This window comes from Pan paniscus, chromosome 6 (genome assembly GCF_029289425.2).
Source record: "Pan paniscus chromosome 6, NHGRI_mPanPan1-v2.0_pri, whole genome shotgun sequence".
NCBI lineage: Eukaryota > Metazoa > Chordata > Mammalia > Primates > Hominidae > Pan > Pan paniscus.
Genome location: NC_073255.2, coordinates 48,630,005 through 48,646,980, shown reverse-complemented (window position 1 = coordinate 48,646,980; position 16,976 = coordinate 48,630,005). Strand labels below are relative to the sequence as shown.

The 16,976-nt window shown below is 50.2% G+C and overlaps 1 protein-coding gene and 1 pseudogene across 1 annotated transcript in view; one reads left to right on the top strand and one right to left on the bottom strand.

Moving 5' to 3' along the window:
• LOC117980937 (proline-rich protein 36-like) overlaps window positions 1-5,615 on the top strand; it is a 60,193-nt gene extending 54,578 nt beyond the window's left edge. Inside the window, 5 exon segments of the mRNA XM_063605684.1 lie at window positions 570-692; window positions 1,438-1,628; window positions 3,681-3,738; window positions 3,831-5,194; window positions 5,196-5,615. Of these exon segments, the coding sequence (XP_063461754.1) occupies window positions 3,736-3,738; window positions 3,831-5,194; window positions 5,196-5,373 (1,545 nt within the window). The 5' untranslated portion in view covers window positions 570-692; window positions 1,438-1,628; window positions 3,681-3,735 and the 3' untranslated portion in view covers window positions 5,374-5,615.
• A 1,539-nt stretch (window positions 5,616-7,154) lies between these two features.
• LOC117981193 (protein capicua homolog) lies at window positions 7,155-16,688 on the bottom strand (annotated as a pseudogene).
• Window positions 16,689-16,976: the final 288 nt, after the last annotated feature.

Below are 16,976 nucleotides of genomic sequence, written 5' to 3'. Positions count from 1 at the left end.
GACCCAGGCGGGTGGATCACCTGAGGTCAAGAGTTCAAGACCAGCCTTCTCTACTAAGAAAACTCCTTCTCTACTAAGAAAATACAATAATTAGCCAGACATGGTAGTGGGCGCCTGTAATCCCAGCTACTTGGGAGGCTGAGGTAGGAAAATCGCTTGAACCTCTGCGGGGCGGAGGTTGCAATGAGCTGAGATTGCGCCACTTCACTCCAGCCTGGGCAAAAGAACAAGACTTTGTATCAAAGAAAAAAAAAGTATTATATCAACATGTAATGGTTTTATTATTAATATATAAAGAATATTAAATATTTTTAAAATCTTGTATTATATTAACATGTAATGGCTTTATTAATATGTGATGAGTAATATTTAAAAATTTTTGTCTTATTTTCTAGTTTTAATATAATTATTTACAGAAAGAAATAGTCTTAGAGATCTTCAATAAAGTTAAAAAATGTAAAGGGATGTTAGACCCCAAAAGATTGAGAATTTCTAGTTTAGAAATATTCAGAGTAAGCCACATACAACTTGCTACTTGAACTATTTTTTTTCCTTGTTTTTTATTTTAGGAGATGGGGTCTCACCCTGTCACCCAGGCTTGAGTACAGTAGTGCTATCACAGCTCACTGCAGCCTTGAACTCCTGGGCTAAGAATCCTCCTACCTGAGCCTCCTGAGTAGCTGGGACTGTAGGTATACATGACGATACTTGGCTAATTTTTAAATTGTTTTGTAGACATGGGGTCTCACTTTGTTGGCCAGGCTGGTGTCAAACTCATGGCCTCAAGTGACCCTTCCACCCCTGCCTCTCATCTTAGAGGTATGTGCCACCACAAGGAGCACTTGTTCAATTTTCTAAAAAAAAAATTTCTAAAGTAAAGCTGTGGGATGATGGCAGGAAGATAAAAGAAAAACAGAAGAATAAGTTAAAATGACTTATTCACACATATTCTTTTGACAGCAAGAAGAACTTTTAGTATATACATTCCTTACAAACAAACAAAAGGCAGATAAACAATGTTGTGTAGGAACTTCAACACACACTGTATAATATTCCCACTTTGCTGACATAAGTTATGGAAATTTCGTGGTTTACTTGAGTGTCGCTACCAGTATTTTGCTTCTCTGATCATTTTTATCAACTTCCTCATCTGTTAACTTCTCTCCAAGGTATGTCATATCATGACATACTGCTGCTGCACGAACATGGCCAGTGTCTTCCTATTAACATGTAGAATGCTTTCCTAATTTCTCTTTTTACTCTCTTTGTGTTTTGCATTTTCCTTACTTTTATTGTCAGAAACTCCAGAAAGTCAATCGTACTAATTTATCACCATTTGCTTTATTAATTTATACTTTGCTTATATGGAATTTTGCCCAACAGACCTCATTACAATTTCTAACCTGTTTTATTTTGTTTTTTTTTTTTCTGAGACAGGGTCTCCCTCTGTTGTCCAAGGCTGGAGTGTAGTAGTGCTATCACAGCTGACTGCAGCCTCAACCTTCCAGGCTGAAGCGATCCTCCCATCTCAACCTCCCACGTGGCTGAGACTACAGGCGCTTGCCACTATGCCCAACTAATATTTGGAATTTTCCTATACGTGGATTCCAGAGGGGTGATAGCGAAACGTGAGTAAGCATGGATTTTGGTATATGCAGAGATGGGGGGCTAGAACTAATTCTGTATACTGAGGGAGGACTGTATATGTTTTTACAATTACACTGTAGGATACATACTGTTGCGTAGCCTTGAAAATAATAATTTTTAATTGAGTGGAATAATAATAATATTGATAAAAGTAGCAGCTGGTCAGGTGTGGTGGCTCACACTGGTAATCGCAACACTTTGGGAGGCTGAGGCAGGAGGATGGCTTGAGGCCAAGAGTTTGCGATAGGCCTTGGAAACAAAGGGAGTCACCATCCCTACAGAAAAATACATGAATTAGCCTAGTGTGGTGGCATGTTCCTGTAGTCCCAGCTACTTGGGAGGCTGAGCTGGGAGGATCACTTGAGCCCAGGGAGGCTGAGACTGCAGTGAGTCATGATCAGGCCTCTGCATTCCAGCCTGGGTGACAGAGTGAGACCCTGTCTCAAAACAACAAAAAAGTAGCAGCTAACATCAACTGACCTTTTACCAGGTGCCTATTGATACCATAGTTTAATTTCTTATAACTTTCTTATTTCACTTACCAACTCTGTCTTCAGTTACTCCCAGATTTTTACTGTTTGTACAGATGACCTTTTGTTTAGATTGAATTGTCTCCCCAGAAGTAACATTACTGTGAGTCATGGCGAATGGACATTCTCATTACCCTTGATGTAAATGGACAAGGTTTTGGGTGCCTCCCAGCTATAATCTTAGCACTTTGGGAGGCTAAGACAGGAGGATTGCTTGAGGCCAAGAGTTTGAGGAGGCAGTATGGCAGTATGGTGAGACCCTGTCTCTATTATTTTAAAAAATTGACAATCTTTACCCTGGAAGGCTTATACACAATTTAAACACCCCTGATAGTATAAGAAAGTGCCCATTTCACTGCACCTTTGCCAGCACAGGGTATTATAATTTAGTAAGTCATTTTTTGTTTGATTATTTTAAATAGATAAAAGACCTCATATTACTTTACTTGTCACATTTCAACATCTTTCCTTAGCTTATTAGCTCTATTTCTTTTCTGTCTGTAAATGGTTGTTATTGTTTTGTTCTTTGAGACAGGGTCTTGCTCTGTCACCAGGCTGGACTGTAGTGGCATAATCATGCCTGACTGCAGCCTTGACCTCCTAGGCTCAAACTTCAGCATTCCGAGTAGCTGGGACTACAAGTGTGCACCACCACTCCCAGCTAATTTTTTTCTTTTTTTGGATAGAGACAGGGTCTCACTGTGTTGTCCAGACCGATCTCTAGCTCCTGGCCTTAAGCAATCCTCCTGCATTAGCTTCTCAAATTGCTGGAATTTCAGGCATGAGCCACCATGCCTGGCCTGGGCTAGTCCTATATTCTCTAGAGTTCTCTTTACTTTGTGCTAGCCAATCTCTCATTATGCTGCTCACCTGTTATAATGAATAATTCTCTGTATTAAATTTTACCACTTTAAACTTTTGAGCGGTTTATGCTTCCTGATTGGACTCTGACTAATATGTTAGGAAGGGTCCCAGGAGATAAACCCACACAGATGGGATTTGGGCATAGGTTTGGTTTCCCAGGGGGCAGTGCTGAGCTCTTTGCCAGTGGGAAATGGGATGCTGGTGATTTCCAGGAAGTGACCTCACAATGACTCAAGCTACCACTTACTGTTGATTGTGACGAAATGCCAGCTGAGGCACATGCCTTGGGAGCTAAGTGGTTGCTGCACTTGACCACTATGAAGACTGGTGTGGGAAGGGTCATTTTGGATGCTCTTGAGCAGGGGTCCCCAACCCCTGAGCCATGGAGCCGTAAGGAGCCACACAGCAGGAGGTGAGTGGTGTCAAGTGAGGGAGTGAGGGAAGCTTCGTCCGTATTTACAGCCACTCCCCTTTGCTCACATTCCCGCCTGAGCTCCACCTTCTCAGATCAGCAGTAGCATTAGATTCTCATAGGAGAACGCACCCTGTTGTGAACCGTGCATGTGAGGGATCTAGGTTGCGCTGTCCTTATGAGACTCTAATACCTATTGATCTGTCACTTTCTCCCATCACGCTCAGGTGGGACCATCCAGTTGCAGGAAAACGAGCTTAACACGCCCACTGATTCTACATTATGGTGAGTTCTATAATTATTTTATTATATATTACAGTGTACTAATGGAAATAAAGTGCCTAATAAATGTAATCTGCTTAAATCTTTTGGCCCAGCTCCTACCTCCCGGCAGCCTCTCCAGGCCCAGAACTTTCTCCAGTTGGCCTCCACAGACCAAGCTCATGACTCACAATGGCCTATTTAGGCCCATACCCTACCTCACGGCAATCTCCGCAGATGAGGCTACTGCCTCACAACAGCCTCCACAGGCACAGCTCCATCGTTACAATGGCCTCTTTAGACCCAGCTCCTGCCTCCCAGCCTTCTCTCTAGGCCCTGAACTTTCTCAAGTCGACGTCACCAGGCCCAGCTCATGCTTCTTGGCAACCTCTCCAGGCCCAGCTCTTCCTCCCGGCGGCCTCTGCAGGCCCAGACTGTCGTCAAGTCGGCCTGTCCAGGGCCAGCTCCTGCCTCCTGGCGCCCTCTGCAGGCCCAAGTCGTCCTCAAGTCGGCCTCCCCAGGCCCAGCTCCAGCCTCTCGGCGGCCTCTCCGGGTGCAAAAGTTCCTCGAGTCAGCCTCTCCAGGCCCAGCTCCTCCTGCCTCCCACTGGCCTCTTTCGGCCCAGCCAAGCTCATGCGTCCCGGCGGCCTTCCCAAGCCCCGCTTTTGACTTTTGGCGGCCTCTGCAGGCCTCGACAAGGCCCGGCCTCCTGCCTCCCGAAGGCCTGCACAGGCCCAGCCTCTGCCTCACAGCAGACTCTCCACGCCCAGCTAGCTCTCGCCTCACTGTGGCCTCCCCAGTCCAAAGCTCCTGCCTCTCGGCCGCTTCGGCAGGCCCAGCTCCCACCTGCCAGTGGCCTCTTCAGGCCCATGGGGCTCATTCCTCACAACGGCCTTTCCAGGCCCAGTTTTTCCTTTCCGGCGCCCTCTCCGGGCCCAGAACCTCCTCAAGTTGGCCTCTCCAGACCCACTTGCAGCCTCCCGGCGTCCTCTCCGGGCCCAGCCCTTCCTCCCGGCTGCGTCTCCAGGCCCGACTCCGGCCTCCCAACAAGGTCTTTGGACTCAGCTCCCGCCCAGCTTCCGGCGGCCCTGGTAGGCCCACAACTTCCTGAAGCCAAGCTCCCCAGGCCCAGCTCAGGCCTCACGGTGGTCTCTCCAGGCTCAGCTCCTGCCCTCCGACGGCGTCTCCAGGCCCCAAACGGCCTCCGGTCAGTGGGCCCCTCTAGGCCCAGCTTGGGCCTCCCGGCAGCCTCTGCAGGCCCAAATCGTCCTGAAGTCGGCCTCTCCAGGCCCAGCTCCAGCCTCCCGGCGGCCTCTGCAGGCCTAAGTCGTCCTCAAGTCGGCCTGGAAGTGGGCCTGGAAGAGCTGCAAGTCGGCCTCCCCGGGCCCAGCTCCGTCCTCTCGGCGGCCTCTCCAGGTGCAAAACTTCCTCGAGTCAGCCTCTCCAGGCTCAGCTCCTCCTGCCTCCCAGTGGCCTCTTTCGGCCCAGCCCAGCTTATGGCTCTCGGCGGTCTTCCCAGGCCCCGCTTTTGACTTTTGGTGGCCTCTTCAGGCCCAGAACTTGACCTCCAGTCAGCCTTTGCAGGCCCAGCCTCCTGCCTCTCGAAGGCCTGCATGGGCCCGGCCTCGGCCTCACAGAGGACTCTCCACGCCCAGCTAGCTCTCGCCTCACTGCGGCCTCCCCAGTCCAAAGCTCCTGCCTTTCGGCCACTTCGGCAGGCCCAGCTCCTGCCGGCCAGTGGCCTCTTTAGGCCCAGCTCATTCCTCACAGCGGCCTTTCCAGGCCCCGTTTTTCCCTTCCAGCAGCCTCTTGGCCTCTAATTTTTTTATCTTTTGTGTATAAATCCCAAAATATGGAATTTTGGAATATTTCCACCATTATATAAATATTTTGGTAGGTAATTTATTTGGAGTGAGTTTCTGCACCAAGCCCGAATTTTTTATTTTATTTTCCTTATTATTTGGTGTTAAACAGGTTTAATGACGGTCATGGCAACTTTTTGGCACAATGAAAAATATCGCCCATGATCAACGTGTTCTGTTCTGGGGAAGGGGGCAAAGGCAGGGTGAATCACTTTCTTAAAAAGTACAGCTCAAGTTGGGAGTGCAGAGGGAATGGGGAGAAAACCCTCCCACTGCCTGTGTCGAAGTGCAGGAGCCCCCACCCCCATACTCACCTGAGTCCAGCCCCTCTGGGGAAAGAAGGGGTGCATGAACTCCCCCTATTCCACAGGCGCCTCCCTGTGGCCCAAGGCCCTCTTCACACTCCATCTTGTAGCCCCAGCAGGAGCTATTTTCCGAAAAGTGAAAAGCTCTGAAGGTCCCACACTTCATGGTATGTACAGGGGCTCGGAGGAGGGAAACTGCCCAGCTTTCCCCCAGCACAGCAGCAGGGGTAGGGGGTATATATAAGAGGAGCAGGTCTTGGCCAGGCGTGGTGGCTCATGCCTGTAATCCCAGCACTTTGGGAGGTGGAGGCAGGCGGATCACGATGTCAGGAGATCGAAATCAGCCTGGCCAAGATGATGAAGCCCCGTCTGTACTAAAAATACAAAAATTAGCTGGACATGTTAGCGTGCACCTGTAATCCCAGCTACCCAGAAGGCTGAGGCAGGAGAATGGCGTGAACCCGGCAGGAAGAGGTTGCAGTGAGCCAAGATCGCACCACTGCACTCCAGCCTGGGCGACAGAGCAAGACTCCGTCTCAAAAAAAAAGAAAGCAGGCCTTATTCCGTCCCAAACTGAAAGGATTAAATGGCTTTACCTGGGAGAAGATAACCGTCCTGCCCTCCATTGCTACCCCCACATAATGTCCATGTTCTCAGGGGGTACTGTGAGTCCTGGGATCTTCTTTGGGGTCGCCCACCTGCCTGTGGTAGTTATGGAGGGACCCAGGTGTTGAGGCAGGGCTGGGGTGCACCTTCCAGCCAGGCTGTCGAGGCCCCAACTCTGGGGCAGAGGCAGTGGCAGGGCAGCCAGGGTTGCGCCAGAGCCTGAGCAGGGTGAGGTGGGGTCAGGCAGGGCTGGGAGTCAGGGCAGGGGCAGCAGCAGTGGACCCGCTATGCACACATCTTCTTCTTCAAGGTTTGTGTGCAGAACATCCTGCCCATGCTGCCCCAGCAGCTTCAGTTGGCACCTGCCCCAGTCCAGCCCCTGGGACCCATGCAGCGGCTCCCAGCAGCCCTGCACCCACCACCAGTATCTGTTTCACCTGCAGTGGAAGATCCATGAGGTGCCCAGAAGATCATGCAGTCATCAAACCCACGGAGCAGCCCATGAGGCTGAGGCTCCTCCCACTGGACTGCCCCCCAACTGGCACCACTGCTGCCCCTGCCCCTACTCTCAGCCTCATGTGACTCTCGGGCAGAGGCAGTGGTAGGGCAGCTTCAGAGTCTGAGCCAGGTGAGGTGGGGTCAGGACCCCCGCAGGGCTGGGAATCAGGGCAGGGGCAGAACAAACCTTGGAGGGGAAGATGTGTGTATAGTGGGCCTGGAGGGCGGCTGTGGCCTAGTGGACAGGAAGAAGCAGTGGGCCTGGAAGAGCTGCATGGTCAGGGCCGGCACGTCCAGGGCACGTGCAGTGAAGAGGACAGCGCCTTCTTGGTCTCCAGTTCCCTGAGCCCATCCTCGGCTTCTCCACCTGTACAGGCAAAGGGGAAGCTGTCCCCATCACACATGGCACACTTGGGCTGCAGATGGAGCATCTTCTCATCTTGCATTTGGGCATGGTGGGGTCCTCCAGTGCGGGATCCATGTCCGTGGGGTTCCCTCTGCCCCGACCCCCAAAGCCCAGTCAGTTTCTCCTCTTCAGGCTCTGCCCCCCGGGTGGCTCAGCCCAGCTCCTGCCTAGGAAAGCCTTGGTGTTGAGAGGGACCGCAATGACTGAGGGGCCTGGTAGCTCCAGGTTGCCCACACTTTCAGGTCTCTTGCACCAGAAGGTGGCAGGATCCACTGGGAGGAAACAGGTCGCCTTAGAAGGCGTCCCTGGGCCCCCACCCCCAGGGGTAGGGGCCGTAGGGGGCCCGCTCTGCTGCCCTGACCAGACTCCTGGGCTTTGAAGGCTCCTGGGCCCAGTAAGAAGGAGGTGGGTGCCAAGGTTGAGGAGGAAGCATCCGAGTATGTGTAGGAGGAGGACGGGGTGGGACCATAGACTTTGCCAAAAACTGCAGGTGGATCGGGGGACCCTGGGGGCTCAGGATCCAGCAAGGGGTGGCAGGAGTAAAGGAAGAAGGAATGACAGGTGCAAATACCTTCCCACCAAAGCCCTTGTTGCCCTCTGGCTCCTCCCCAGAGCTGTCCCCACTCTCAGTCGGTCACCCACTCCTTGAACTTGAGATCAGTGTCAGTGGTGCTAAAGCCGTCATCAGCAATGACATCATCACCCCCTCCTCCTCATGGATGACCATGTGCTCCTCGTCACTCGCTATGACCTTGCTGGCCATGTGCTGGGAATGAGCAGCTCAGGTGGGCAGCAGCAGGGCTGCCCACTGGTCACCTCCCTCACCAGGGGCTGCAAAGTGGCCTGGACCTCCATACTGAGTAGAAGGCTTTGGGCCAGAGTATGATGCAGTGCCAGACACCACCCGTGTCAGTTCCTGTAGTGCCTGATGGTCTATTTCCCTGCCGTCCAGGCTGTGTACCCCCCTGTGGGAGAAGGCTTGGGCCAGGCTGAGCCAGGTTCCCTGACTGTGCAGCCGTCCTGCCCCACAGAAGCTGCTCCTTGGTATCCGAGCTCTGGAGTGTCTGGGCTGCAACTGACAGGAGTTCAGAGGACACCCCAGGGGCAGTGGCAGTGCCCGTCTGTGATATGCTGTGCTCCCACGAGCCCTTGTACACTCCTGCTAACCCCTGGCTTGTGGGCTTGGCCTCTGAGCTGGACTTCTTTCGGTCCTTGTTGCAAGTGGGCCACCTTCACCTGGAAGGCCAGGTCGTGGTACTTCTGCGTCTCATTGGGCCCCAGGGTGTACCACCGCTCACTCAGGATCTGGCTGACAGTCCGGTTATCCTGGTTGGGGTGACCCTGGTGCGCCCTGCCAGGATCTGGTGCCACTTGCTGAAGATCATGACCGCCACTCATGGGCCACCGGATGTGGTCCTTGTCCCATTTGTTGGGGCTGCATCCATCCTTCTCAGAAGATGGGTCCTGTTCCTTGTGCAGGGCACTGAGGGACTGGGCCTGACATCATCTGAGTGGTAGAGGCAACTGGGTATCAGGAGACATAACGGAGAGGAAAGCATCATCATGGTCATTCTCTGTCTCACTGTCCAGCAGGGACTCCCCTGAGGGGCCCAGGGCTCCTCCTTCATGGTGGGAGGTGGGCTTTTACCAGGTTCCACTACCCCCAAAGTGTGTGGGGTTCCGGGCCCTGGGCTTTCAGGGCAGGTGGCTCCAGGGGGCTGCCCAGGGTCAGCACTCCCTGTCCCACCTGGTGGACACTCGTGAGCAACAGCTGCTGACTTGGCAGGTTCTTTGCTCTGGTTGGAGGCCACTGAGTGACTGGCAGGTTGCTAGGCCTCACGTGGCTGCAGGGAGGGGTCAGGAAGGGGACAGAGTACCAGGAGAACACAGCCACAGAGCAAGGTTCCACGTTCCTCCACACAAACATGCTGACGCCACCGGAGGCCTCGCTGGACGCAGACATCAGGGGCCTGTGGGCCAAGTACATGGTCTGGGCAGGGGGTTCCTGGCAGGGGCTGACACCTCCTCAGCCCCCTCCTCAGCCAAGGCAGCTTGGACCCATGGAAGGGGGGATGGGAGGGGAGCACGAGACCAGGCCTCAAGTTTTGTTTTTTGTTTTTTGTTTTTTTGTTTTTTTTTGAGGTGCAGTTTGGCAGGCTGGAGTGCAGTGGTGCGATCTCAGCTCACTGAAACCTCCACTTCCTGGGTTCAAGCAATTCTCCGGCCTCAGCCTCCCAAGTATATGCACCTTTACTGCTGAATATTATATATTTTCTTATGCTTTCATGTGATTAATTAGCATTCATTTTTTTTTCTTTTTGAGACAGAGTGTTGCTCTGTCGCCCAGGCTGGAGGGCAGTGGTGTGATCTCGGCTCACTGCAACCTCCGCCTCATGGTTTAATTGATTCTCCTGCCTCAGCCCCCTGAGTAGTTGGGATTACAGGCACCCACCACCACACCTGGCTAATTTTTTGTATTTTTAGAAGGCATGGGTTTTTGTCATGTTGGCCTGGCTGGTCTTGACCTCCTGACCTCAAGTGATCCACTCTCCTCAGCCTCCCAAAATGCTGGGATTACAGGCATGAGCCACCACACCCAGCTGCTTTCTTTCATTTTTACTTGAAAAACTCCGTTAAGCATTTCTTTTAAAGTAGACCTAGTGCTCCTGAATTACCTCAGCTTTGTTTGTCTAGGGAACATGTTATTTATTCTTTCTTTCTGAAGGATAGCTTTGTCAAATATAGTATTAGTTGCTGGCAGTTTTTTTCTTTCAGCACTTTGAATATATTCTTCAATTCTCTCCTGACCTGCAAAGTTTCTTCTGAGAAATCTGCTGATAGTTTAATGAAGATTCTCTTGTTGGTGTCATGCCACTTTTCTCTTGCCTCTTCAACATTTTAAAAAATCTTTGACTTTTGACTATTTGATTATATTGTGATTATATATATTTGGTTTTAACCTCTTTAGGAATCTTTAAGCTTCATGCACTTGGATGTCTAAATCTTTCCCATGATTTAGGCAGTTTCAGCCATCCTTTCTTTAAATAAACTTCCTTCTCCTATCTCTACTTTCCTTCTCAAACTCACATGACAGTGGATTGCCTAATGGTGTCTCGATGGCTTTCTTTTCTCTCTCTTTTTTTTCGAGATGGAGCCTTGCTCTGTCACCCAGGCCAGGGTGCAATGACGTGGTCTTGGCTCACTGCAACCTCCCACTTGGGCTCTGCAGCCCAGCCTGTCTTGTAACCACTGCCTCCTCAAAGCGACACCTGGCAGATTCTTCTTCCCTTTGAGGGAGAATCATCGTTGTTGCTTCATCTCTTCTAAGACATTTTGTAGGGCATGGACAAGTTAAACAGAATGTGCTTTCCTCCCTGAGGTCTCGCTGTCCCACAGGCTCCTGGGAGAATGCCACAGGGGCCATGCACTGGTCGAGCTTCTCTGTAGAACCCAGGGGCTTCAGCCCAGAACACAGCATCTAGCCCTAAGCCTAGAGCAGGGAGGGAGTCCCGAACTTCTGCATTCACAGACCACCTCCAGAACTGTTATAACCAAAGGCATCCTGTTCTGTTATTTCACTTAAATCAACATGTTATTTTGTTTTCATTCACTCCTGGCTTTCTCCTTGTGCCGAGCCCATGTATCCATGCAGTCATGTTCACAGGCTAGTTATGTTTTCCTTCTTACACATGAAAATAAATGCATAACTGGTAGAAGCTCTTCTGTGTTTCATATAAGCTCTCACACAGGTAAACCCTGGCCTTTGGTAGTAGCCCTGGAAAGATGTTTGCTGGGCATCTGCTCACTATGGCAGGGGTGTCCAAAGAGTGCTGGGGCTCAGCTCAGCAGACAGAGGGGCTCGTTTCCTGCCTCATGCCCAACACCAGAGACTGATGCTGGCCAACTCACAGGTGTGCCTCTTCTGGACAAGGGCCACCACTGACGGGGTTGGCTGCAGGGGCCTCACTAGGGCCGCCAAATGCTTCAAGAATTAACACTCAGGCTGGGCGTGGTGGCCAATGCCTGTAATTCCAGCACTTTGGGAGGCCAAGGCGGGCGGATCACCTGAGGTTGGGAGTTCAAGACCAGCCTCACCAACATGGAGAAACCCCTTCTCTACTAAAAATACAAAATTAGCTGAGCATGGTGGTGCATGCCTATAATCCCAGCTGCTCAGGAGGCTGGGGCAGGAGAATTACTTCAACCCAGGAGGTGGAGGTTGCAGTGAGCCTAGATCATACCATTACACTCCAGCCTGGGCGACAGAGGGAAACTCCGTCTCGAAAAAAAAGAATTAACACTCAGGCCAGATGTGGTGGCCAATGCCTGTAATCCCAGCACTTTGAGAGGCTGAGGTGGGCGGGTCACTTGAGGCCAGGAGTTTCAGACCATCCTGGCCAACATGGCGAAACCCCACCTCTGCTAAAAATACAAAAATTAGCTGGGCATGGTGGCGCATGCCTCTAGTCCCAGCTACTTGGGGGGTTGAGGCAGGAGAATCCCTTGAATCTGGGAGGCAGAGGTTGCAGTGAGCTGAGATCACATCACTGCACTCCAGCCTGGGTGACACAGTGACACCCTGTCTCAAAAAAAAAAAAAAAAGAACACTCACTCCCAGGGCATGCTCCCTACACGTAACCAGGCTGCTCTCCCTCTGCAAGCTTGCACACTGACCCCTGGGCTCCCTTCGTGGGCACAGGCCAAGAGAAAGTTTGTGGCCTGAAAGAGCACTGGCTTGGGAACAGGCCACCCAGATCTCAGACCTATCTCTGTACTCAATAGCGTGAACAAGTTAGTAACCCTCAGCCTTGATGTTCTCATCTGGAGCAATTTTTTAAAATTTTTTATTGGCGGGGCATGGTGGCTCACGCCTGTAATCCCAGCACTTTGGGAGGCAGAAGCGGGTGGATCTCCTGAGGTCAGAAGTTTGAGACCAGCCTGGCTAACATGGCGAAACCTTGTCTCTACTAAAAATACAAAATTAGCTGGGTGTGGTGGTGTGCACCTGTAGTCCCAGCTATTCTGGAGGCTGAGGCAGGAGAAATGCTTCAACCTGGGAGGTGGAGGTTGCCAAGATCATGCCATTGCACCCCAGCCTGGGCAACAAGAGCAAAACTCCATCTCAAAAAAAAAAAAAAGGCTATATATATATATATGGCCTCGTTGTAATTCCTCATGTCCTAGCATGCTTCTGTTTGGATGTGTTTGGAGGGGTGTTACCTGGATGAAACTCTGGGAGATGCCTCTGCTTTTTGGGCTGCCCGTGTATAAATCTTTCCATAAGGGGAGCACTCAGTAGTGTTTATTCACCTCCTCCACCCCAACCCTCCCAACCAATTTTCATTCCTCTTTTCTTCCTTTTCTCTGATCTCACTTGGAGGGTGCCTGCCAAGTGTAGGCACAATCAGAACACTCCGGGCAAAGATGATTTCCCTTTTCTTTGGATAGACTCACTGGCAGAGATAAAATATATTCACTAGATTCAAAAAGATATTTGTGCACCCATGTTCATAGCAGCATTACTCACAATAGTCAAAAGGGGGAAGGAACCAAGTGTCCATCAACAGAAGAACAGATGACAAGATGTGGTCTATCTAGACAATGGAAGATTCTTCAGCCTTAAAAAGGATGGCAGGCTGGGCGCGGTGGTTCACATCTGTAATCCCAGCACTTCGGGAAGCCAAGGCAGGCAGATCACTTGAGGTCAGGAGTTTGAGTCCAGCCTTGCCAACATGGTGAAATCCCACCTCTACTAAAAATACAAAAATTAGCCATTAACCAGGTGTGGTAGTACACGCCTGTAATCCCAGCCACTCAGGAGGCTGACACAGGAGAATCGCTTGAACCCAGGAGACAGAGGTTGCAGTTTGCCAAGATCATGCCACTTCACTCCAGCCTGGGGGACAGAGCGAGACTTCATCTCAGAGAAAGACTCTGTCAAAAAAAAAGAAAAGAAAAGAAAGAAAGAAAGTGTCCAGCCTGGGCAACCTGGAGAAACTCCGTCTCTACTAAAAATAGAAAAATTAGCTGGGTGTGGCGGGCACCTGTGGTCCCAGCTACTTGAGAAACTGAGGTGGAAGGATCACCTGAGCCCGGGATGCAGAGGTTGCAGTGAGCTGAGATCGCACCAGGCCACTGCACTCCAGCCTGGGCCACAGAGCAAGACCCTGTCTCAAAAACAAAACAAAACAAAAAAACTAGAAAGTGAGTGATATGGATGTGGAATTGCTGCAGCTGTCCTGGAGACATGCCCTTTTCAAGGGAGACCTATGTCAGGAGACTGAATTCTTCATTGGCTGCAACCCCCACTGCTAGGAGGGGCCCACCTGGAAGTCCCCATGCTGCTACCCTGCAATTCCATACTTGGGCACAGTAAGCACAGAATCAGAGATGGACAAAGGACAGCATGGCGCACTGGGGAGCCCTGAGCCTTTCTGATGGTTACCCTGTCCCCAGAGGCCCCTTTCCTGAGGGCACACCCAGGTGTGAACTTCACCCAGTGCAGGCCAGCCCCTCCAGAGCAACCCAAGCCCCTCCCTACCCTGCTAGAGAGATAAATGGTGGAAATGGGGAATTGAATGGAGAGCTGAGGGGACTGGGATGGGGAGAGGGGAGGAGGCTGGGCTGATAAGTAAGAATTGCAGGGACTAAGGACATTTTCCAAGAAATGTTCTCCTAACTTTAATGTAGTTTAGGTAACAAAATAATATATGAAGTATCAATATTGACATCCTCAAAGAGGAGGAAGCTGCTCATCAGAGAGCTAGTATAACTGCACGAGGCTGCACAGCAGAGACAGGATCAAAGCAGGTCCAGTGAAAACTCTATAGGCCTCCACTACAGACCCACTTCAGAAATCCACATTCTAGAATGTTCCAGAACCGATCATGTAACACAGGTGCCAAAGTACAACTGAAAAATAAACTTTAATGTCTTGAGCTCTGCCTTTTTTTTTTTTTTTTGAAACAGGATCTCACTCTGTTGCCTAGGCTCGAGTACAGTGATGCAAACACGGCTCACTACAGCTTTGATAATCTCCTGGGCTCAAGCAGCCTTCCTACCTCAGCCTCCCGAGTAGCTGGGACTCCAAGCATGCACCACCACACCTGGCTAATTTTTAAAATTTTTTGTAAAGATGGGGTTTTGCCCTGTTGCTCAGGCTGGTCTCGAACTCCTGACCTTGTGAACCACCCGTCTTGGCCTCCCAAAGTGCTGGGATTACAGTTATGAGCCACTGTACCCAACGCTGTTTGATTTTTTTTTACAATAAGCCTATGATACTTTTATAATATGAATGAATATATGTTTTTAAAATTCATTTTTCTAAAAAGATAGGCTGAATCCATAAAAGAAAAAAAAAAATGGACCAAAACTTAGAGAAAAGATAAGTACTGGCTGGGACTCAGGACTTTGGCCAGCCCTGGGCTGATATGTAGTTTGAGCAAACCACTGCCCTTCCCAGAGACTCACCTGTGAAATGGGGGTGGGCAGAAGTGGGCAGGGCAGCAACTAAGGATAGAGCTGAACTGATGACATCTCCGGCTCTTCCCAGCCTTAACAGCTCAAGATTTTGAGGCAATCTGGATTCCCACACCTGGTTAGAGAAGCAGATTAAGGAAATGATCTGGAGTTTGGAGTTCTCTCCCTAAGAGGATAAACACCACAATATTGATAGTCCAGGCAACAAGGCCAAATTCAACCCAGAAGAATGTTTTAGATCACACCATCTCTCATCAATCCCTAATTGAACTGGAGGTATTTAACTCTTTCTCTGCTGTTTTTTATCTTCCATTCTAAATCAGTCCTTCTCAAACTAAAATGTGCATACAAATCACCTGTGAATCTTGTTAATATGAAAATGCTCAATCAACAGGTCTGAAGTAGGACCTGAAATTCTGCAATTCTAACAAGCTCCCAGGAGATGTCAGTGCTGCTGGTCCCCAGACCACTATTTAAATATCAAGTCTCAGCTGGGCACAGTGGCTCATGCCTGTAATCCCAACATTTTGGGTGACCAAGGCAGGAGGATTATTTGAGCCCAGGAGTTCCAGACCAGCCTGGGGAACATTAGTGAGACTCTGTCTCTACAAAAAATACAAAAATTAGCCAGGTTCGGTGGCATGTACCTGTAGTCTCAGCTACTCAGAAGGTGGGAAGATCTGCTGAGCCTAAGAGTTCGAGGCTGCAGTGAGCTGTGATCGCATCACTGCACGCCAGTCTGAGCTACAGAGTAAGACCCCGTCTCAAAAGGAAAAAAAAAAAGTGACAAAGCAGCATCCCTTTGTCACAGAGAAAACCTGGAAACTCCATTATACTTCACGGAATTACTAAAAAATGACACCAGACCATACAGGCTGTCTTCCCATTAACTGTTTTTCTGTTTGTTTTTATTTTTGAGATGAAATATCGTTCTGTCGCCCAGGCTAGAGTGCAGTGTCTCAATCTCAGCTCACTGCAACCTCATCGCCTCCCTGGTTCAAGCGATTCTCCTGCCTCAGCCTCCCAAGTAGCTGGGATTACAGGCACATACTACCACACCTAATTTTTGTACTTTTAGTTGAGACAGGGTTTCACTATGTTGGCCAGGCTGGCCTTGAACTCCTGACCTCAGGTGATCTGCCTACCTTGGCCTCCCAAAGTGCTGGGATTATAGGTGTGAGCCACTGCACCCGGGCCCTATTAACCTGTGACCTGTCATTTCTCTCTTGTCTTTCATTACTACTTGCTTGTTGTCTACCATCTGTCCCCTCCACTGCAATGAAAATCCTTTGAAGGCAAGGATATTGCTGGGTCCCTAGCTTCTGAGTACATATTTAACTTTTTTTTTTTTTTTTTTAGAGATTAAGTCTCACTCTGTCGCCCAAGCTGGAGTGCAGTGGCACTATCTCGGCTCACTGCAAGCTCTACCTCCCGGGTTCACACCATTCTCCTGCCTCAGCCTCTGGGACTAGAGGTGCACCCGCCACCACACCCAGCTAATTTTTGTATTTTTAGTAGAGACAGGGTTTCACCATATTAGCCAGGATGGTCTTGATCTCCTGACCTCGTGATCCACCCGCCTTGGCCTCCTAAATTGCTGGGATTACAGGCGTGAGCCACTGTGCCTGGCTGCTTCTGAGTACACATTTAAGGGCTAACTAAACATTTGTTGGATGAATGAACCTCAAAATTTTGAGGTAGTAAATAAAAAAGCAAGTGACAGAAGGGTATGCAGTTTTTTTGTTTGTTTGTTTGAGACGGAGTCTTGCTCTGTCACCCAGGCTGGAGTACAGTGGTGTGATCTTGGCTCACTGCAACCTCCACCTCCTGGGTTCAAGTGATTCTCCTGCCTCAGCCTCCCAAGTAGCCAGGATTACAGTCGTGTGCCACCACACCTGGCTAATTTGTATATTTTTAGTAGAGATGGAGTTTTGCCGTGTTGGCCAGGCTGGTCTCGAACTCCCGAACTCAAATGATCTGCCCATCCTTGACCTCCCAAAGTGCTGGGATTACAGGTATGAGCCACTGTGCCCAGCCCCATTTTTGTTTTAAAAAGAGTTTGAGGTCAGGTGTGGTGGCTCACACCTCTAGTTCTTTGAGAGAACT